The following is a 22,651-nucleotide window of genomic DNA, read 5'->3' on the forward strand; positions in this document are numbered from 1 at the left end:
CGAGTACGAAGACTTGGGGCAAACAAAATAATAATAAAAGCTTACACCCAGAGTTGACGAGGAGAAAATGCTGGTGGGTATTGTCGATTATGACGTTTTTGGATTGGATTAAGATCTTATTTAATGGATTTTTTTGGTGGGATTAGTTTTGATTAATGACAAAGTTTTCAAGTGATTAACATCTACTTCACTTTTGAGAGATTTGAGAGGAAATTGTGAGCGTGAGTGCGAAGAAATTCGGTGCTCGTGGCCCCCCCATCCACCTCCTCCTACTAATATTAAAGTTGGCTTTTTCCACACTGTGTGTGTTCCCTCGAGATGATGTAACAACAAAGTTTGGATTTTTCCTTGTCTGAAAGTCTTTGCCTCTTTCAGACTTCGTCAACTAGTACTGGGATTTATTTTATGCCCATTAACGATTCAACATTCTACATTCACGCGTATTGGATGGTTTTGTCAGCAGGGAAACAGAAGGAGGAAGAGGAAGTCAGCAACAGCTTAGTCGAACCCAAGACTTGGAAGGAAAATTATAGTTTTTGTTGCTAGACTTTAGGATTAGTGTAACTCTTTTTGGATCAAGGATGTAATGATGAATATATAATTAGTGGGAATGCGGAAATTGAATTTGGCAGTTGCAAATTGGTGATCAAAACTTGACTTTATCGAGCAGAGATGAGCTAAGTCACGGCCCAATTCAAGGCAGTGATTGGTCCTCTAAGGAACCAGGCTACGGTAGATACAAGAAAACAGGCAATTGCCCAACACCCTTTGAGGCCCTAAAACAAATGCTTTCATACAGAGCTTTGATCATGAAGGATAATTAGCAATAGTTTGTGTTGATTATGAACCAAGACCATGATCAGAACTCCCATTTCGGATAATGAACCTGGTAACCTAAGCTCAAATTGGGAATTCAGATTCATCCCATTGAAGAACTGCAGAATCTAAGTTTTGTTCTCTTTTCAGTTTATCCTTCACAAACCAGTCACATACCCTTCCTGCATTCAGCTCCTCAATCGAGCATCCTTCTTGCTCTGATATCACTCTTAGCAGATTTAAAGATGATATCTGGAAACAAATTACACTTTGGTTAAACCGTTAAACATGTATTTGTAACTTTACCTAGTCATTCGACATTTGCATGAACAGAGTAAAATTAAGGTGGAGGCATACCGTTAATCGACAGAGGAACCTCTCGTGAGTGCTTAACCCAGATATCTCAACCAGACCAGCTTCTTCTAGAGTCAAGAAACTTCTCCTTTCCGTCTTCTTCTCTCCTTCTCCTTGGCTACTACATCCTCTTATGATATACAACTTGCCTGGTGAAAACCTGGCTTTTGTGTTCGTTAGTTTTTGAAGCTTTCTAGGACTGGATAGCAATGGAGCCTTTACAGAAGCTGGTATGTGTAAAATCATACTTTCTGTCTATATTTTGAAACAAGGTTCAAAATTATGGAAGCGGGATTGGTATGAGACACAAAGAAGTTTTATCAGTAGTTTGAAGCAAAGCCTTGTATGTTTTATGTGGTGGAGATGGAGATGGGAGCATGGCTTTATCCTAGCAAAGCCTGTTGTCTAGACTTTAGATACATGGGCTCAGGCTCAATAGGGCTGCAGTTGAGTTGGGCTAAAGTCTTATTTCCCAGCCCTGTTTTGCTCGAATTTATCCGATGATATTGTTTTTTTTTATTACATCCGACCATTGATTCAATTTTTTAAATAAAAATTATAAAAAAAAAACCCTTTCTTTATATGCTTTTCTAAGAGAAAGGATAAGCATGCATGTGTCATTCCTGTCAGGTATGAGGTGTAATACTAACCACATGGAGTTTTAAAGGATTAATCTGTGGAAGGGAAAGAAATTAATACTGTAATATTAATCATAAAAAGAAAAAGAAAAAGAGGCCCAAATATGACAGGGATAAGTAAGATAAGGTAACCATACATGAAATATTAACTCTGTTAAAAGACTGGTCAGCTATTAAACTCAAATTTGAACTTGTCTCGGGCATGATCGATACTACCGCTAGCAATTTCTAATTTCGTTTTCTCCATTAGAATAGTAAAATGAAGAAAATTTCCATGGAAAATACTTTAGGCAAACGTTAGGCCAAAGTAACTGGTCTTAGACGCTGTAGAGCTGATTTAGCCCAAACCATACGGCGTGCTAAACTCCTTGACCAAAATAAGAACTAAACAAACCATCTAATTGGTTACCTAAAGGCAAATACATGATTGATGATTACTAATCAGGGGAAATTAAGATTGACAGTCGAGCTCTAAAATCTGCAGATACTGCATATTTATATTCGATATATACAAGTAAAGAGGTTATGTACATATATAAGAATTTTTACAATTTTCTCGTTTTTAGTCTGATATTCTTCAGAAGCTCTCTGGAAACATGAGGAATTTAGTGCTCATCAGTTAGGACCCCAGCAACTCAAGTACATGACAGTCCTGAGAGACTCCTCTGCCTGCTTGAGCCTCTCGTTCTTGGCAGCCTTGAAAGCCCCGGAATCGAGCGAATTAGAGAAACGCCATGACTGCTTGGAAGAGGAGGAGGAAGAAGAAGCAGAAGAAGCAGAATCTTTGAGAGACCTCAGATTAGATTCACACTTTGATGCCTGGTCTTTCATCCCCTGCATCATCCTCATCCCCGCCTGGTAAAACACCCTGCCCGCGTACCTCAAGCTCATCAATAATACCCAACAACCCAAAAACACTCTCAAACTGTCAAACACCCTGATTTATAAACTAAAATTTGAGGACTTTTTACGTATGATAACTTCAAGGACAGATCGTTTTCAGGAATATGAAATATTCGTGGAAGGTGGTTTAGGTCTTGGTGTATATATAGACAAGAGCTGAAGACCCGATGTTTTTGTAAAACAAGCGGCTGTGATGATAACAATGTGGAAAAGGCCATGAAAACGGGGGGCCCAAAGTGGGGTCTGATCCCTGTGAATGGATGACGCGTGTAAATTTTTCAAGGCAGAAGATTCCAGATAAGTAGATAAGGACAAACCGATGCCTACGTTTGACTTTGGAAGCGTCTCACCGAGGCTTTGTTGGCTTTTCGGATAGTTTCTAATTCTGAGTAAGATATTTTGTGCTTGATGCTGACTAAACCCTGTTTGTTTAAGTGGAGGATGACGAAAAAGGAGAGTGTTTTACTAGTATCATGAGCTTAATCCACCAGGAATTTGATGCTACATTGGATCATTAACTGGGCTCCTGTTCATTGTTTATGATTGATTATGGAAATAATTTAATATGGAGTATTTTAATAATAATTTCATGAGATGAAATTAGGGACATAACTCTTTTTAAGAATGGAATTTATTCTCAAAAAGTTAACTGAATAAAAAAACACAAGATGTTACTTGAAATAAATTGAAACTACACTACTTGATAGTGGAATTTCTTTATCTTATTATTTTTATGTTTAGTTGGTTAGTCTGAGATTATGTGCAATATACCTTTGTACATGTCAAGATTTTAGTTCAATTTTATGCAATCACTTGAATATTTAACTCAATAATTATGCATGATTTCTTCTAAAAAAAATAAAATTCGAATATTCAAATATTGTAGCATTTTTTCTTTTATCACATTTAACAGCAATGTCATTTAGAAAAGGAAGTTAAGCCCATATGAGAGAAAATCCAATGGCCCAGTCCAATTTCTCCAGGACCATTTTAAGCCCATGTTTACCCAATTGTCCGCAGTCCGCCCAGCCCAGTGAGTGCTCCACACGTGTGGCACTCATGCACGCAGCTCACCAACCAAGGAGCCAAAGGCCGTTGATAGTTGAAAACCATTGCTTTCCCTTCCACTCAACACTCAGCAACTAATCATTTTCCCTCCGCCGTTGATTTCACTTTAACGACACCATGATTCCGGCCACGGATCTTCACCTCCTCCACTCGTCTCCCGGGTTCTCCGCCGTCCGGTTCTTCCCTTGCCACCGTTCCCGTACGCCTCTCCGCGGACGATTCTTCACAGTAAGGTCTCTCTTACTCAGTTCACCTAACTAAAGCTAGACTATAAAGTTATACTCGTTAAATCTTTTTCTTTACTATTCATTTCTCTGTGTTTCTCAAAAATCTTTCAGATCGAGTCTTCCTTTTCCAAATGAGAAGGCCAAGTATCACAAAGAACTTGAAGCGGCGATGGAGGTCGTCGAGAGAGCCTGTCGCCTTTGCGTTGACGTAAATTCACATAAAAATTTGAATCTCACCTCTTAATCTTTAGGCATTGCTTGACTCAATTGCTTGCATTTCAAATGTATGTTTCTTACTTTTCATAATTTTATTCTTAGAGTTTTCAAAATTTTCCATTGTTTGTTATAATTAGTTAATTAGCCATTATTTACTTATTTTTTAAATTACAGGTGCAAAGGTCTCTTTTTTCTGATGAAGGACGGATTCTTGAAAAGAATGACCAAACTCCGGTCACAGTGGCAGATTTTGGAGTCCAGGCTCTTGTTAGTTTAGGTATTCTTTTCATTCATGCCTTAATGTTTATAGTAATTTTTGTTTGCTTGATAGCATATATTGCATATTACTAGGATTTGAACTGGAATTTGGCATGTTGTTTGAGCTTTCTCGATTTTGACATTCACCTTGAAAGTAGACGTAGTTCCTTTTTTTTTCCTATGAAAATTATGGTGCATGCTGTAGCAAGACATGTATGACAAATCAGATGTTGCCTAAGCCTGGGGCATGCTTGTTACTTGATTATCAAAGAAGAAAGTTTAAACTGATCTGATAATTGAAACTTTGCTTATGCTTCTTCTTTGCTTTTGGCGATAGAGTTGAGTAAATTGTTCCCTTCTATTCCATTGGTGGTGGAAGAGGACTCTGGTTTTTTACGCTCAAATAATCTGGTGGATCCTGTAGTAAGTGCAGTATCTGATAAAACGAGCTTTGATGAGGAATCATTGTCACGAGCTGATGTGCTGGAAGCAATTGACAGAGGGGGCAAAGATGCTTTTGCTTTTGGAACAAAACCAGCCACATATTGGGTATGCCTACAATCTCCATAAACTTATCCGTAAACTGCAGTTTTGGCTTTTGCTGATTAAAATGAAAAATAAAAGGTTTCGAGGCAATTTGATTCTTCATTTTTAGCCAACCTTGGTTATAAGATCGTCACAGTGAATGATATTCATATAAATGGGCCTGCAGTCTTAACAGATTTTTGTAGGTAGTCTGGATCATGCTTGGATCTGTACTTTATTGACATGGTTAAATTCATAAACTTGATGCAGATACTGGATCCAATAGATGGCACACGAGGGTTTGTAAAAGGAAGTCAGGCCTTATATGTGGTATAGCTTGCATTCTGCTTTGATTCACTTGTTTTCATTTGAAATGTTTCTTAGTGCCATGAAACATCTTCTAAAATTAGGTCTAGCATTGAAAAGAAGTGCCTCATTGTTATTGGCCTGTACTTATTTAACAATCTTACTGATATGGTACAGGATTCAAGATAATAAACAATATTCTGTTGTTCATGAACCATGCATTACATTCAAATGGAACATATGTAATATGCACGCTCAAAAATTGTAAAATATGTAGTTATATACATACCACAATTTCAATCATAAACCGAACATTTGTTTTTCTGGTTTAGTTCTTTCAATAAAATCAACATATGAGAAGTTCTGTGGATATTTTTCATGATTGCTTAGGTTGGAATGTGTATAAGCCATGTTCTTTCAGTTGTTCGATGAATGTTTATCTTTTCAGCTTTTAGTGGTGTTCCACTATAATATAAGCACAACCTTTCTTTATCTCCTTCTTGGCTGAGGGCATATTCTGAATTTTCAGGTTGGTTTGTCTCTTGTAGTTGAAGGAGAGATTGTGTTGGGTGCCATGGGCTGCCCTAACTGGGTTGTAGATACTTCCTACAGGTCCACTGCTGATGTCCAAGGTTATAAAAACAGTTCACCTGGACTGGGGATCATTATGGTTGCTCATGTTGGCTGTGGAACTTGGACAAAGAGGTTAAAGGATATGCTTGATAGCTCAACTAAAATGTCATCTGATTGGACCAGATGCTTTGTTGATGGTTGTTGCTTGGTACCCGAAGCCCGCTTCTGTATTTCAGATAGTCAGACATGGGAGTCATTGCCTTTATCGATCTTGTATGAAGCAAGAATTGATGCTGATGATGATATTCGTGATAAGGAAATTCGTCTTTTTCCCACATGTTGCGGAAGGTTTGGTGTTTATTCATTGCTATTACAATGTTTTCCTACTTGTATGATTTACCATTGAGCTTTCACCGCATAGTATCTAAAGCACTTATACTCTTTTTCTGTTATTTAGTTCTTTTCTTGGTGATGAGAATTTCTAGATTAAACAATATTTATTGCATGCGCGTGACATACATCTCCTCTTTGTCTGCAGTTTATGCAAATACTTAATGGTGGCTTCAGGTCGAGCATCTGTTTTCATTCTTCAAGCAAGATCTCAAAAAGTTATCAAGGTATAATCTTGGTTTATAGTTAATCAGACTTTCAGTAGCAATAATTAACTTACCTTCTCCTTTAATGTAGGCTTGGGATCATGCTGTTGGTGTGATATGCGTACATGAAGCTGGAGGAAAGGTATGTGATTCTTCATTACATGGGTTTTATTTGTTTGCTTGTTATCTTTGAATTGAATTGTCAGGTATGTCTGCATATTTTGCTATTGATCTTAGGATGTATGCTCTGAAAGCAATAATGCGAAGTTTGGCACTGTTTAAACTGTTCAATAATTAGTAGGAAACTGAACTCTGCCAACAAAAATATTTACGAAGTTTTACTGCTAACAAAAATATCTATGAACCAAACAAAGTGGAAGACATTTTCTAGTAGCTTCCTCATTGCTTGTTCTGCATGGAGCCAATAATGTGAAGAGGGAAAAACAAAAACACACATCCACATAACATAGTTAATCATGTATAGGAAAGAAATATATCATAATATCTTGCCGTTATGTAGAAAATAAAAGGCATTGATTTTCATATCCTCGTTTTGTTTAGGGGCCACTTTTCTCATATGTTCTGTCCTACCCTTTTCCCTCTTGGTCAGTTTAGTATATGTCCAGTTTCATGTTTACAGCATCTGGGTGTTCCATATTGTTCTTCTAAGTTCGAAAGACTATAGCATCATCTGCTAACTTGGTACAATAAATTGACACCATTAATCCAGGTGACAGACTGGACAGGAAGTGAACTTGATCTTGCTGCAGATCAAGTTGAACGGAGGAACATATACCCTGCGGGTGGGGTGCTTGTGACTAATAGCAACATCCATGATCAGATACTGGAGATGATATCTTCCAATTCAACAGTTGTTTAACATTGAAGTTTACAGTATCAGTATTCATTGTTCAATCATTCGATTCTTCTGAATATCATTCAGGTTTTAGTTCAATCCTGCAATTCGTAAAATGAATATATAGTTCATTCATTCACAGGAATAAATTTGAAATATGAAATAATTCCATTGCCATTAGATTGTCGAAAGAAGGAATTTCCTTCTAAGCAAGTGTACTGTACAATCACTGATAATGGTTATTGCTATGCTTTATGTTGCCATTTTTGGGTCTTATGGATGCATTGACAACTCGACAGATAACATGCTTTAAATTGCTATATACATTATATGATTCTGTAAGCTTCCCTTCATTGGCCGATGATAGGCCACGGGTATTCATAAATAAGGTGGCAGAGTGGATGTAGAGCAGCCTATGAACTCATTTAAGAGCCTGATAATATCTGTTACCAACTACGATATCCGAGCTTGTCCTAAGAAACCTGGACCTGTTGAGAAACTATCATAGTTTGTTCACAAAAAAACTAGTTTAACATTTTTGAAATTTTTTTTCTTTTGATATTTCAAACCGTCAAATTTGATTCTGTTACATATTTGACTTAAATTTTAATTTGAATTTTTTTTCATCTGCCGACCTAAACAATAAAATGTGAAATCACTTAAATATTATTCTTTATATATAAATTTTATTTTTATGTTAATCTCGATATTAAATAACTTTGGCAAATTCCATGTAATTTTTCAAGTAAATAATAGATGAAGTCAACCATTATTTTACTTGGCCAAGGCAGCGGGATGGGGATGAAGATGGACAGATTGCAATGCCCAGGAGACTTAAACCGTGCCATAAATATGAGAAGACCTGGCAGGGCTATCTGTCAAATTGGTATTTGATCAGAGTCACGAAAAAGTCTTACCGCTACATGCATTGTTTCACCTAGGTTTCAATACCCAATCACCTCTCACCACGTCTTCAGCTCGTGAATCTGCCTGTTCATCAGACATCACCATTACCAGAAACCCCAATCCAGAAAAAGAAAAATCGATCACTCAATTTTCCTGCCTCCCCTACGTGTCCTACACTGCTTTCATCGGACGCTAATCAGTTTGAGAAAGTTCTTGACCTCTCTCACACACCAGGGCCATGTGTCTGTTCTTCTCGTCACTCTCCTCATCTGATTTCTATATAAAGGAAGTTCTTTGCATGGTTGACTTATAAATAGTAATAAAATTGCATGGCACATCATCAACAAATTAATGCTTTGGATTTGGTATCTAGAAATAGCATTAAACAATCTTCATTTTTCCCTGTAGAGAAATGGCCCTTAAGACTGGTTTTATTATTCAAATGTTTGTTGGAGCAATCGAACAGCCCGCAACAGAAACTTAACAACATGATTTTATTAGTAGGAAATTTATAGATAATCTACCAAACATGAACACGTATGCAACTCCTTTCGGAAAACCCATGCACAAGCAAACCCTAGATGTTGGACAACTAATTACACTATCAAGCCATATTATGCAAGCAAAATCTTTTTAATTAAAACTCGTAAATCTCTATTAATAATATACTCATTTCGCGATATAATATGTTAACCGTCTTGATATTTCATTTGATGACACTGTCGCCTCGACAACAAACACGGAGACATGTACCTATGATTATGCTCGTATTTAATGTTAATTATTTTGAATTAGTGAAAACCTAATCGCTGTTTTAGTGTGAGGCAAGATTATGTTTGGTATTTTTTTTCTCATCATGGTCGTACGGATAATAATATTATAAAGGCAAGGTCAGAAAGGCAAGCAAGCTAAAGAAGGCAGAGGGAGTAAAATATTATTTGACCATGTACGTACCTTATGCTAATATTTGTTTTATTAGATAAAGCCAAAGCCTATATGAACAGTGTTTTCACATGAAATTCACTTTTGCATTTATTATTCCCATTAAATAATTAAACAAAATTAAATATTACTAATAGGGGAAGACTGCCTTGGATTTGGAGCAACAAACGTATTTGCTTTTGAATCGCTACGTGTCTCAATGAAATGCTTAATTAAAGGATAATTCCCATATTTAGCTGCCTTGGTTGTTTGGAAGAGAAGACATCGAGACGTCAGATGTTATGACGTGGAGGCCTTATGATGGGCTGATTTCCTCTTTGTGGTCACCATTTCGGAGATCTGGCGTCTTGCATCGTAACACGTATAAGCTTAAAGTACTAGATGATGAAATTAATTAAGTTAATTAAACCCCGAGGAAGAGAAAGAAAGGGGTCTCGCACGTGAGATGTCGTGGTGCATGCAAATTTTGCAAATATAGAATTAAGATTATTATTTTATTTCCTAATTTTGGGAAAATGCATAATATATTATTTGATTTTTACTAAAACTACAATCTGACCAAACTGTCCTTTTACGCTTGCGCGTGACAGAGTGGCGTAGCTGATAATCAGCCAATATGGTCGGCCGGCCTAAAGCCAAGCTTAGACGTCGGAAAACCTAATGTAATAGCTAGGCTAAAAGGAAAATGTCCAAAAAACACAGCACAAAAGGTTAAAAGGGGCCGCAATTTCTTCCAAAATTCAGTGCCATTTAGTCATAATCTTCTCCATAACTTTGTTGAATTGGAACAGTTTTCAGGGTGAAATGGCGTGGACCCATTTTCGGAGCTTTGAAAATGGAAGTCCTTAAAGGAAACCTTGTTTCCCCTTTTAATCTCAATCACGTTTTCTTTTCTTTTCTTAATATTTATGCTTTCCTGTTATGCTTTCTTCCTTCCCTGTTTGACTCAAAAGGGTTATCTCTCATAGCTTTATACACCTCTGAATTCGACAAGAATTCATGGCCCCACTTAAAGGCTGTGGGAGGGTGAAGAAAATAGGCAAAAAGCAACAAATCAAGATTTGTCTCTAACATGGTAGGAAGAAGAAAACACACACAACACACACTGATGTTATCCACATATTTTGCTTCAATTTGAACCCATTTTTTTTTTTATCACAGGAGGGACGACATTTACAATGATTGGTTTAACCTTAATCTGTAGTCTCCAAGCTGATACGTATGTTATTTTGATGTTACAAGACCTTATGATGATCCGTAATTCAATTGAAGAGATAATCTAGAAAAAATAGTTGGTATGTCCACGGGGTGGTTGTGATTGTATGGCTAGGTTAGGCTTAGGTTTTGGAGCCTTTTCTGCAGAGGGAGGGAAACGAGAGGCTGTAAACTCGTGAGAAATGGGAACAATAATATACAATGGTTTCTTTTTTCTTTTTTTTTTTGTTTTGTTTCTCTGAAGATGATCATATCGCCATCACAAACTACCCATAGTCTATTTTAGAAGCAAACCCAAGGATAATAATTGCTGGCTCGATTGAATATTGCAGAAGTCAATGAAGTTGAGTTCTTGACGTTTTGCTGGACAGCAAATCATCATATTTCAAATGTGGCGGAGAACCAAGACTAGGAGACAAACATGACAAACAATGGCGACTTAATCCTTTCGGGCAAAGCTAATTAAAATTGAACTACTGTTTATTATATAAATATATATAAGAAAACTTTTTGGTTGCATTATTTTGCCAATGATTGATCAAGTTCACAAGTTACTCCAATACGACGATTTGATTTTCTTTGGTAAAAACTTTTTGAGACCGTAACATCAAGTTAACGTGTTAAAGGGTTATTTCCGATTTCTTGTAAATGGGTAATTCGAAACACCATGTGAATTAATTACAAATTCAACGTCAAATACGTTAACTGGACAAATAATATGAATTGTATAACTCTTTAATTACGTAATAAGCATCATGCAAGTTGAGAGCTGAAATTATGAAAGACTTGCATGATCATTGCTGCAATATAGACAATGAAGAAGCGTTTTCTTTAATTTTGAGTTGGCTCTCGGCTGTTGACTAAGCTCGCTATCAATATATGGTGAAACATACTCACATGAAAAACCAAACCAAGGGTGGACTAAAACTACACAACTATGCCGGAAGTCGTCGTGATGTGCATGCTACCGTCTTCATGTTCACACAAAAATCAAACTTTCCCTTTCTTTTTTTCTTGTGCTAACTTTATTTTTATGTTGACTAATCAGCTCTAAAATTCGATCTACATACCCCTACTCCTCCCATGAAGATTAAGCTTGTGTTAATCTAATATATAAGTGTAATCCAATCAATGGAAGAATTAGAAAAGCAAAAGAAGAGAATTGGTTTATCTATGAAGAACACAACATCTCGATGAAGGATAGGAAAGCCTTATCTTGAAATTTATTGGAGGAGAAGCCTTTTTTCAATCCTGTGTATGCATAATAAATGTTCATATATTTCGGCAATCACCCAACTCTATTATTGCCATCTCGAATTAAATGCTTCCCACGCATGTAATTATCTAAAGCATATAAATATATATTGACCTTCAACCTCGATAAATGGAGGGGAAAATGCTTGCATTACCCTCATGTGGTGGGAACAGAATTGGTCCAGCAAAGCTGCTACCTTGGGTAAAGCTGTCTTTTGATTCAAAGACTTTGGCTTTTCAAGTCACAAGTCACAATCCCAGACGAGAGCCTTTTTAGCTTGAGTCAAGCCCCAATCCTGTAAAACTGCAGCCATGCAGATGCAAAGAAAAGGAGGAGGGGGATGAGAAAACCTGTAACGAAGGTCATGCTTTTAGAGAGGGCACGTGGCTGTTTGATGTTGGTGACAGCTAATATCAATCCAGAAAGTAAGGAGTGACCCTCTCCGCCGGGACAATGATGGGCAATAACAAAGGAGATTTTGGGTTGGATTAATTGAGATTTATTAATGGGAGAAAAAATTAATATAAAAATGGTGGGGGTTTGTAGATTTTTACCAATCCAACTAAAGACAGAGAGATTTAATTTAGGGGGCCTTCACATTTTTCTCCAAAGGAGGAGGACACGTCGCCATAGTGATAAACAGAGGACGGTACCGAATCCTGTTGACTTGCTTTGGTTTCTTACCCTTCTCTTCTTTGGCTATTTATACAAGTACGTCCTCATACGGACCCTACATCTCTTTGCTGCAAATTTCTCTCTTTTCTCTTCGATGCTCTCAACCTCTCTCTCTTTCTCGAGGAGAGTCGTCTAACCAAAAGCTAACCATACTACAACCAGAAAGGAAAGAAAGAACAGTAATTATACCATGGGGAGAGCACCTTGCTGTGATAAAAATGGACTCAAAAAAGGGCCGTGGACGCCGGAAGAGGATCAGAAGTTGATCGATTATATTGAGAAACATGGTTATGGAAATTGGAGGACGCTGCCTAAGAATGCTGGTAAGCATTACTACTGTTTCTTGGTTGGACAAGTCTTCGTCATTGGCGTGTGTGTTTTTTTTAATGTGGCTGCTTTGGATGAATTATTGTACTTTTTTATGACTTTATGCTAATGGGATTTTTTTTTAATTGTTAATAACAGGGCTGCAAAGGTGTGGAAAGAGTTGCCGTCTTCGATGGACCAATTACTTGAGGCCTGACATCAAGAGAGGAAGATTTTCTTTTGAAGAGGAAGAGACAATAATTCAGCTACACAGTATTTTGGGCAACAAGTAAGTTCTTTGCCATCTTTTCCTTTGTTTTGGTTCCTTTTTCTCTGTTCGTTTTCAGTGTTCACTAAGATGTTTCTGAATATCATAGGTGGTCTGCCATTGCTGCTCGGTTGCCTGGAAGAACAGACAACGAAATAAAAAACTATTGGAACACTCACATTAGAAAGAGGCTTCTCCGAATGGGAATCGATCCGGTGACTCATAGTCCCCGACTGGATCTTCTCGACCTATCCTCGATCCTAAGCTCATCTCTCTACAACCAATCTCAAATGAACATGTCGAGGTTACTCGGGGTCCAATCCTTTGTTAATCCTGAGCTTCTAAGGCTAGCCACTTCTCTTATGTCATCTCAACGTGAAAACCAAAGCCAAAACCAGAACCAAAACCAAAGTTTCCTTCTTCAAAATGTTCCAGAAAGCCAACTTGGCAGTTCCCAAGTCCAAAACCAGTATCAACCATTAATGCAATCTAACCATCTCCCAACGCAAGTCCAGGAGATCCCAGCTTGCACCTCATTGAATGGTACTCCTTGTATTCCATTTTCTAGCGATGCACAACTCATGAACCCCAATGTGGACCACTTTCCATCAAATCTCACCGACTTAAGTGACTGGCCAGGCAATGCGATGCCTTCAAATTTGACTGAAGATTACGTGCCGCTACAGCCAAACTATAACTATTACGGCGCCTCTGATCAAACCGTCATGGACCCTTCCTCCGATACCTCAAACTTCCATTCCAACAACAGCAACCAGAGCTTCAGCTTCGCGTCAGTTTTATCGACGCCTTCATCAAGTCCAACCCCATTGAATTCAAACTCAACGTACATCAACAGCAGCAGCACAGAAGACGAAAGAGAAAGCTATTGCAGCGACATTTTGAAGTTTGAAATCCCAGATATTTTGGATGTTAATGAATTCATGTAATTCCCCAAAACTCACAAAAAAAAAAAGAGTTTCCCTTTTGTCCATTTTGATGGGTTCTTGGATTCAGTGGGGGGCTGTTGATACGTGTAAAATTTTCTACTAATAGTTAATTTGTTGCATTTTTCTTAAGCTTACTGTATTAGGAAGCAAAATCCTACCTTTGTCTCTTATTCTCTTTTTTTATATAATGGGAAGTTTCCATTATTGATATGTCACAACATATTTCCTTCTGCCTCTCCTTACTTTCTATTTGTATACATATCTTATCATATCTTACTCGCATTAGTCATCTTATCATATGCTTATTCAATTCATGTCAAATGTCAGATCAGATGCCCATTCCCTAAATGTATAAAAAAAGACTTAAATAAAAGGAACAATAATGAATCACATCATACATAAGGATGATGCTGTTGGCTTTGTTCACAAGATTCATAACAGTCTCAATACATAAAGCAACATCCTTTTTGGCCCTTCCCTAGTGTGGGAAATCTTTGCCTATAACAAGAAAGCTTATAAAGTAGAACCCAAGTTAAGAAAAAGCAGAAAAATTAATATAATCAAATTATAGTGAAATATACTAATTCCCAAAGTGTTTCTTACATGAGTCATAAGAGAGAAAGGTGTTGGCTTCAAAGATCCCGACAGGAGGTCAAATTCCGGAGGGCTTTCCGGCCATGACAGCGCCGGAGGTTTTGCATGGGACGCGTGTCTGTGCCACCTGTAAGGGCAACGGTCTTTTTCAGGTAGTGATAAAGTATGTGAGTGAATTTGCATGGGAGAGGATTATGTAATGGTAATGGCGGGGTTTGACCTCCAAATATTAAAAAATAAAACAGCGAAGGGCACGTGTCGATCTGTTAGCGGCTACCAAATCCGTGGGAGGGGAGGGGGCGGGACCACCTTTTAAAGGGAGAGCTTGCTTTTATTGAAAAACATGGCGTGGCTCTTGTGTTGTTTTTGGGCCTTTTATCATCTGCTCATAACATTAATCAGCTTCAGTGTCAAACCCCGAGGGCAGAACCTGATGTGCGATCACGTCAGCATCTTGGGGGACACGTGGACTCAATCATGCACAGGGTGGGTCCCAAGAAGAAAGGTTTTTGAGGTCTTTTCAGGCTGAACCGGTTGACCCGGTAACCACAGTATACAGTCAGGCTTTGTTTTCCAGCTTTTTGTCAATATCACGCTTTAATCAAATAAGAGTAATACTTCAGGTTAATTCATGATTATGTTAATCATTGGAAGAAAGTAAGATTAACTGTTTTATTTGCCAAAACAAATGCATGCACTGTTCTTGAGAAAATGACATATATACATTTTCTACTTAATTACAGGGTAATTATAAGCAGAGTTAATTTCAAATTAATGTTATTAATTTGCATGTTAGGGGAAGGAGTTTTATTACATTGGGTATGTCCGCGGCAAGAAGGGTCCGGATTTATGTGCGTACGCGGCGCGCCGCCACGAATCTGGAATATATTGTATTCTCCACACATACGTCTCTTGGCTAAGAGAGAAATTTAACCTCATGGCTTTGAAACCGTTGCAGTGGAGTTTGGCCACACAATTAAAACTCGTGCCTGCTGCTTTTAATTTTGGTCATGTATTTGCATGACTTTTTTAGTTTCAACATGGTTAATTCTAATTATTATTATACACTCAAACATTTAATTTATTAATTAATATATAATTTTTTTATTTAAAGAGTATGAATTTGAATTTTTTTTTGAAAAAAAGAATTTAATGATTATTACAAATTACTATAAAAATAATAAAATTAAAACATGAAACTCATCGCAAGCTTTAATTTTGAAGCTCAAAATATATTAATACAAATTTTACAAAAAAAAAAAATATACGTGAGCGTACGTACATATGTCGTGACATCATAATAAGATACGAAGTCATATACATATATTGATTCATTATTTAACTTTGAACATCTGCCCAAAAGCAAATGGAATAATGTAATTATTTGGATCACCAATATACTAATAGTTCCCTAATTAACACATTGAGATGGTCAACTCTTTTGTTGATGGATTAACTAAATTAAGGTTTTCCGTAATAAGGACTTGTTAATCATTAATACATTAAAACTAATGGCTTTTGCAGCTAGCTTAGGCATAAGATTAACAAGTATGGAGGGGGTATTTGTTAGCATTTATTACTTAAAAGGAAGCAGCTGAGATTTGACGTACGTATGTATATAACAAGGAAAAAAGAACAAAGCAGCTGAGTGATTCATCAGATGCATGAACGAAGTGTGAACAATGTCAACCGTGCACGTAAAAAGCGATGAACCAAATTCACCTTACCAAACCAAACACAGCAAAATGTCAATAACTCGGCACTTATAAGCAGACCAACTTCCCTATCTTCTACTCGTGCGATTCGAAGCTGCTCCTTCCCCGACCCCCTTCTTTACCCATCCTCTAGGTCAAAACCCAACACCCACCACACCCCGCAACAAAAAAAAACTGCATGTAAGCTCTACGTCATTTTTACGTAGAAAATCAGGGTTTTAATCCATGGGTCCATTGTCCAAAACCAAACCGGTTAGGCACCTCTCTGTCGGTCTTTCTCACGTTACATCCGTATGTAATCCAATCCCATATACAACAGAAAATGAGATCCAAGGCTTGACGTGTCAATTAGCGTAGAAGTTTTTGTGGTATAAAGGTACGGTGCTTATTTGACTATGAGCCGACCAGAGAGACTGAGAAAAGGACCCTGTCCATTTCTCGACCGCCCAAAGAAAATCTGCTCTTTCAAACATTTTGAATGAGTAAACCTCTAAAGTGCGTTTCTGTCTGAATTTACCTTTGGCATTTTTCTTTCTTTCTTTCTTTCTTTTCTTTTCCCTTTTGTTGCCTTTCAAATGACATTCAGTAGTGCGGCATGGCACTTGGGCGTAAGGAAAATGTGCACAATTTGGGGCCTCGTGACGGTTCTCACTTATCTTTTGTGAACATTGAGATGGGATTATTGACTAAGAATCATCACTTTTTGGATGTTTCTTTTAGAAATATTGAAACTTATAAGTGTAAAGAAAGGTTTGATTTTATTTTTATGTGTCTGCCGCAATTACAGAAGCAAACATATGTTTGTGCTGATATGTTGGTTTCTAGACTGTGGGGTTAAAAGGTAGGCAACAGGACTTGCTGTAACCTTAACTGATGATTGCTTCAAGCTTTAGATCATTGACGGTAAAAGCTTCAGATTCCATTTCTCTCTCTCTCTCTTTTGAGGGATATATTTTTACTTATTCAATTTTGCTTGTCTATCTATGTGTGTGAACCCTCTTTGCTCTTTTGTCTTTGGGGTGTAATTGTCAGTTGAAAAACAAGGGGATGTCGTTGAATTAATACATTGCATTAAAAAATTGGATTGATATTGTATTTATATACGGATGGTTGACTATTACGAAGCAAATGAATAAATGTATATTTTTATTACACATTTTTTAATTATATATAACTTAGTCTTATTATATTTTGAAAACATATAGGTAATTAATAAAATAATATTACATATTTATTATTCAATCAAATATTAAGTGTAAATACATATATATATATATATATATGTGTGTGTGTGTGTGTGTATAGGTTTCTCTCAATCATCATAATGATCCACTCCTTCGAAAATTTTGACATACTTGTAGGGTGGAGAGAGGGAGAGGAGTAAAGAATTAAGGGGTAGTGATGTTATCATTTTAAGATTAGGTTAATATAAAGTATTCTTAGTACAATAATACAAAACAGTGCTACTTTTTACCCATCTATTGAATTATATATAAATTATTCAATCATTAGAGTTGACTTAATACAGTATCAAAATTTTGGATTTAACCTAACCTTCACTTTAATATACTTCGAAGGGATTAAGGGTGGCTAGCTTTTGACTGTTCAATCAGCTCTTATTAGTATCAATGGCTCCATAATTAATGAAATTATATCATGCGTCACATGTAATATATACAATATAAAGATAAAGTTAAAATTTTCAAAAATAATTATTCGTCATTATGATCCATTTAAATTTCATAACTTTGACATAGAGATTCAGATAATCTTCCTCCATTGGATTATCTTAACAATATTTCATTCTCTTTGTGGCTGAAAGAAACCTTTGGGTGTATCCAAAGGGTCGAATGAAATAACACCTTTCGGTGGAGGGTGATGGAAATTAACACCCGTTGCTTGTCATGATCCAGAAATGTCACAATTCTGCTATTGGGAGTCAAAGAAAAACTTGGGGTATTAATTTCTGACAATAAGAAGACGTTTGTAATGGTTTGTAATGTCAGCAATGGTGCACTTGGCGATCGATTAGATCACCCTTTGATAAAATGCTAGAATATTTAATTGTTTAGTGTATCAAGTCGAGCTGGAATTATGATTTGGAAAATGACTTTTGTTTCTCGGGTTTGATAATGATTAATCATGGCCTTTATCGATAAGGTTATGGCTAGCGCTAGCCAGCTAGAGAGTCTAAATTGGCAAATGGGCAAAAAATCAGCACTGGCCTTGGTATGGTTTCTTTTTGCTAGTTGGTGCCAGATTGCCATTAGACTTGATTCCTGCCTTCAAATGCGATCAATACCTTCCTTACTACTTAGTACGTGTTGGATAGCTGTTGAATGATTGAATCCCCCAATAACCAAAGGTAATCACTCGACTGAACGTGAAAGTCAGAAACGATGGTAGACTTCAGAGTTTAACCTTAGCTCCTTAGCTTGATTCAAAATTATACTTAGGCGGCAATTTGTTCGGAATATATTGGAGCAGCCACCCCAAAGTTACCAACCATATGTCAAACACGTTAAGTTAAGCTTTTGTCTCTTTGTTCTTTCCTACCTTCCTGTCCTTGTTTTCTGAATTCAATTGGTTTGTGACTTGTGAGTATCTGGCTGTAATCTTCATGGTGCACAGTCGAACAGTTTTTATATAACAACAAGATATCGTTATCACTGGCCCGTTTGGTATGGGTTTTTCTTAATGTTGATAATCCGATAACATCAGAAAAGGTTCCCTGTGCTAGCAATGGATGCTGACTAATACTCAATCGTAGACTATTGGAGCAGAAAAAGAAAATTTTGGTCCTAATAGGCCTGTCCAGGGCAAGATTGATGGGCTCAAATACAAATAAGTTTGAGCCTTCTGTAATTGGGCAATGAAATTCTGACCATGTCAAACCTTTTCAGGCTTTTGCATTCGGATGACACTTGATCCAAGCAGAAATGTTAGCCCAAAACCAGAAATGTTCTTCCTAGAAACCATTACAGAATGGCCCCAGATTTTATTTGCTCTGAGAGGCCCAAGAATAAGCCAGAGATGGCAACCATGAAGCAACTGGAATCGTCCAATAATGATGGATTAATGCTCCATAATATAATCTTTCTCAATTTCCCATGTGACTAGGCCAACAATGGCATCTGATTGTGCCACCAAATTGTGTTGTACGATTAAAATATATGGTTGATTGGTGTTGATTCTTAGTTGCTTTCATGTAATTATTCTTAAGAGACTCTGCATATTGAGAAAAACCAGTCAACGAACATGAATTCCCACTTTCCTTGAGTGGGATCGGAGCAGTTTGATTGCAGCTGGTAGTTGCTCACTTCCAAAGTCTTGTTGATGGTTTTCAACGCAAAAGCTTCCAGGTTTGTTGAATATGGAATTTCTATCCTCACCCTTTGAGATAACCACCAGCAAAAACAAGAACAAATGTTGTAATAACTAACCAAGACAAAGATCGTTGAAGATGTTGCGGATATTTCAGTCTATTGGAGATTACAGCCGCCGGCCAATAACCGACTCATGCCCAAACTACCAACACGTGTCTACTTGGCACTTTCATTTGTGGACAAGGCAACGTGTAAAGTCACCCAACGTTGTCCCCTCAACGTGTCGATCCTAAACAAATCCCATGCCAACAGCTAACTTCGTCACTTCCAGCACCCAATACCAACAAGAACAAAAAAGATTAGAACGAAAGGAAAATTCCAAAACTATAAATTAGATTAATCCATCAAAGACAAAATAAGGGTCTAGTCCGATTGAGACGCCACATGGCTCGGTCCGTGGAGCCGCTGGTTGTGGGCAGAGTGATCGGAGATGTGCTCGACATATTCACTCCTGCTGCGGAGCTTACTGTCCATTATAGCACCAAGCAGGTCCACAATGGCTGTGATATCAAGCCATCTTCTGCTGCTGATAAACCTCATGTCCGAATCCTTAGCCCTGTCGTCTCTTCCAGTTTATACACTCTCGTATGCAATTCTTCCAATAAATTTTCCTTTCTCGCTCTTATCTCTGTGACAGTGATTCAATAGTGTAGCAATATATGCAGGTTATGGTTGATCCTGACGCCCCAACTCCAAGTGAACCCAGATTAAGGGAGTGGCTGCACTGGTAATTCCATTATCATGCTTATCTCTGCTAGTATACTGTGTAAAGAATGAAATGTCACTATAAAAATTTGGTACAAGTAATGTTTCTGTTGCAGGATTGTTGTAGATATTCCTGAGGGACATGATGCTACCAAAGGTATAGCTTTTCCATTCTATCTTTCATCTCCAAAACACTACTCTTAATCATAGAAGACGAGAGCATAGATTTTCAAATTACTTTACATGGGATTTACATGATACAATATTGTGATATTGGGAATACAGGAAGAGAGATGGTGCCTTACATGGGACCCCAGCCACCCACAGGAATTCACAGGTATATTTTGGTACTGTTTAAGCAGGAGAGAGCAACGGAGGGAGGGTGTCAACTGCCAGATGCCCGAGCCAACTTCAGTACTCGCCAATTCGCTGCTCAAAACAGCCTGGGGCTTCCAGTTGCTGCAGTGTATTTCAACTCACAGAAGGAACCAGCAGTGAAGAAACGCTAGCAGATAGTGCAACATATAACGTTCAGTAGATTTTGTGTTAACATTCACTAAAAGAATGCATAATAGGTTTGATATGGTTATGCAGATGGGTCTTTGTTGGTAAACAACTGATTTTGATGTGTACGTAATTATCATTAATTTTGGTTTGAATAGATTTTACGTTTGAATCTAATAATATCAACATCGAAAAAACCGATCCAAATTAATTGAATTATCGATAATTGATTATCTCGAATTGGATGTGTGTTGGATAATATTTTTATGTAAGGCAAACTTTAACCAATGAGGTGAAACAAGCCAATAAGACCACAGCTTCTGGGTTTTTGAACAGAATTAACAAACCAACAAAATATAGATTCCAGATTTTTTTATCTTTTCAAAATTTTTGGAGTTTCTTTGGAGAATTTTAAATATGTTTTTTTTAATTAATATACCAGGGATAAATTCTGTTCTTATCTAAAATTGGATTGTTAATTTTTGTTTAATAAAAATGTTAAAAACTCTCGATTTAAAGTTAATTTATTTGTTTATATTTAAATATATTTTTGTGTTTTACTGTCAAAATTAACATCTTGAACATTTGCTAGTAGTAAAAAATATTAATTGAGAAAAGAGGTCTAAATAAAATTTATTATTTTTTTACCCTTCATTAAAATAACATACCAAGTCGGGCGCCGGTCTGTTTCACTTCTTCTTCTTCCTCTTGCGCGGTTAGGTTTTGCCAAAACGAACTATAAAAACACACATCCGAATTCTGATTGTCAATCAGAAAGAGATTCATCAATAAGAAATTGCCTTCAAGAACTTTTTCTTCTATTCATCACCGCCTTCGCACGTTAGCCTCTCCGAGCTCCCTCTTATATCCCTCCCTCTATATCGACATGTCTTGGTTGATCTCTTTACGCTTTTCAAATTTTTTTTCTTTGCTTTTTCATTAAAAATATTTTCTGGGTTTTCTTTAGCTGGGGTTACTTTTTTCTGGGTCCGGTTGTTTTAGGATTACATTATCTAGGAGTTTGGGTTTAAGGCTTTTAAAGTTTTTTTTTTTGTTGTCGTTTTAAAAAAAGGTGAAATTGATTTGTATGGAAGAAGGTTTATTCTTCTGTTGTAACATAATGTAATGATTTCGTTAATTTAATGATTGCCCAATGAATTATATGTTAAATATTTGAATTTTTAGAAAAATATTTTTTCTAATAATCGAGTTTAATGAAATAAAGTATGAAAGTATTCTTTCCTCATGTTTTGCGAAGTTGGCAATTGGGTTCTTAATAATTAAGAATTTAGAATTTGCTTCTAAGGTCTATAGAGTTTACATGGTAAATGACGAGAGAAACTGTTGGCATGCAGACTTTTGACATTTGCAAAGATTAAGAAAGCTTCACAATCTGCTATTTCAAACCAGTGGAGGAGCCATTCAGATTTTAGGAAGTATGGAACAGTTGTTACTTTTGGGTTGCGTTCGCCACAATATAGTGTGTACTCGCGCTGGAGGTGCACTACCAAGGAAGGATTGTGTCAAGGTTATTTTGTCAGGAACCATTCCTTCCTCTCTGCAAGCAGTGCAGTAACTCATTGCGCCCAAGTTGCTTGGAAAAGGCTTAGCCGGAGATGTTATGCCGGTGGTCGTACTTTACCTAACATAAGCAGGATTGCTCAAGCAGTCAGTTTAGTCTTGTCCCGCTTACACCTGATAGTTCCTGCTTTATTTGGCTTGACATGTGGACGAGTGGCCTTGGCACAGAGGACTTTATTAGAGACAGAGTACTACGCATCACAGAATTCTTTGTATATGAGTGCACAAGAAGGGCATGCTTTTGTTTCCTCTATTCTGAACAAAATGTTCAGAGTGTAATTGAATAATAAATGTTAATGGTGGTTCAATGCTTAAA

The 22,651-nt window shown here is 37.0% G+C and overlaps 4 protein-coding genes across 5 annotated transcripts; 3 read left to right on the forward strand and 1 right to left on the reverse strand.

Annotated features, from left to right (window-relative positions):
• Positions 640 to 1,548, reverse strand: LOC18596973. The gene is made up of 2 exons (XM_018123286.1): positions 1,174 to 1,548; positions 640 to 1,068 (listed from the first exon to the last, which is right to left on the reverse strand). Exons 1-2 carry the CDS (start codon positions 1,414 to 1,416, stop codon positions 901 to 903), a joined length of 411 nt encoding a protein of 136 aa, XP_017978775.1. The 5' UTR covers positions 1,417 to 1,548; the 3' UTR covers positions 640 to 900.
• Positions 3,826 to 7,601, forward strand: LOC18596974 (putative PAP-specific phosphatase, mitochondrial). The gene is made up of 9 exons (XM_007025758.2): positions 3,826 to 4,012; positions 4,118 to 4,214; positions 4,397 to 4,499; positions 4,818 to 5,029; positions 5,276 to 5,335; positions 5,841 to 6,232; positions 6,423 to 6,501; positions 6,572 to 6,622; positions 7,211 to 7,601. Exons 1-9 carry the CDS (start codon positions 3,897 to 3,899, stop codon positions 7,358 to 7,360), a joined length of 1,260 nt encoding a protein of 419 aa, XP_007025820.2. The 5' UTR covers positions 3,826 to 3,896; the 3' UTR covers positions 7,361 to 7,601.
• LOC18596975 (protein ODORANT1) lies at positions 12,229 to 14,080 on the forward strand. The gene is made up of 3 exons (XM_007025760.2): positions 12,229 to 12,652; positions 12,795 to 12,924; positions 13,013 to 14,080. The coding sequence occupies exons 1-3, from the start codon at positions 12,520 to 12,522 to the stop codon at positions 13,848 to 13,850; spliced, it is 1,101 nt and encodes a 366-aa protein (XP_007025822.2). The 5' UTR covers positions 12,229 to 12,519; the 3' UTR covers positions 13,851 to 14,080.
• On the forward strand, positions 19,804 to 20,931 carry LOC18596976 (protein MOTHER of FT and TFL1). Of its 2 annotated transcripts, none has more exons than XM_007025763.2 (4): positions 19,804 to 20,085; positions 20,211 to 20,272; positions 20,367 to 20,407; positions 20,536 to 20,931. In XM_007025763.2, exons 1-4 carry the CDS (start codon positions 19,930 to 19,932, stop codon positions 20,757 to 20,759), a joined length of 483 nt encoding a protein of 160 aa, XP_007025825.2. In that variant the 5' UTR covers positions 19,804 to 19,929; the 3' UTR covers positions 20,760 to 20,931. The 2 variants fall into 2 exon arrangements, with proteins under 2 accessions (XP_007025825.2, XP_017978764.1); XM_018123275.1 differs by having other exon boundaries at positions 19,810 to 20,130.

The sequence above is a fragment of the Theobroma cacao genome, chromosome 6 (assembly GCF_000208745.1).
Source record: "Theobroma cacao cultivar B97-61/B2 chromosome 6, Criollo_cocoa_genome_V2, whole genome shotgun sequence".
Lineage (NCBI taxonomy): Eukaryota > Viridiplantae > Streptophyta > Magnoliopsida > Malvales > Malvaceae > Theobroma > Theobroma cacao.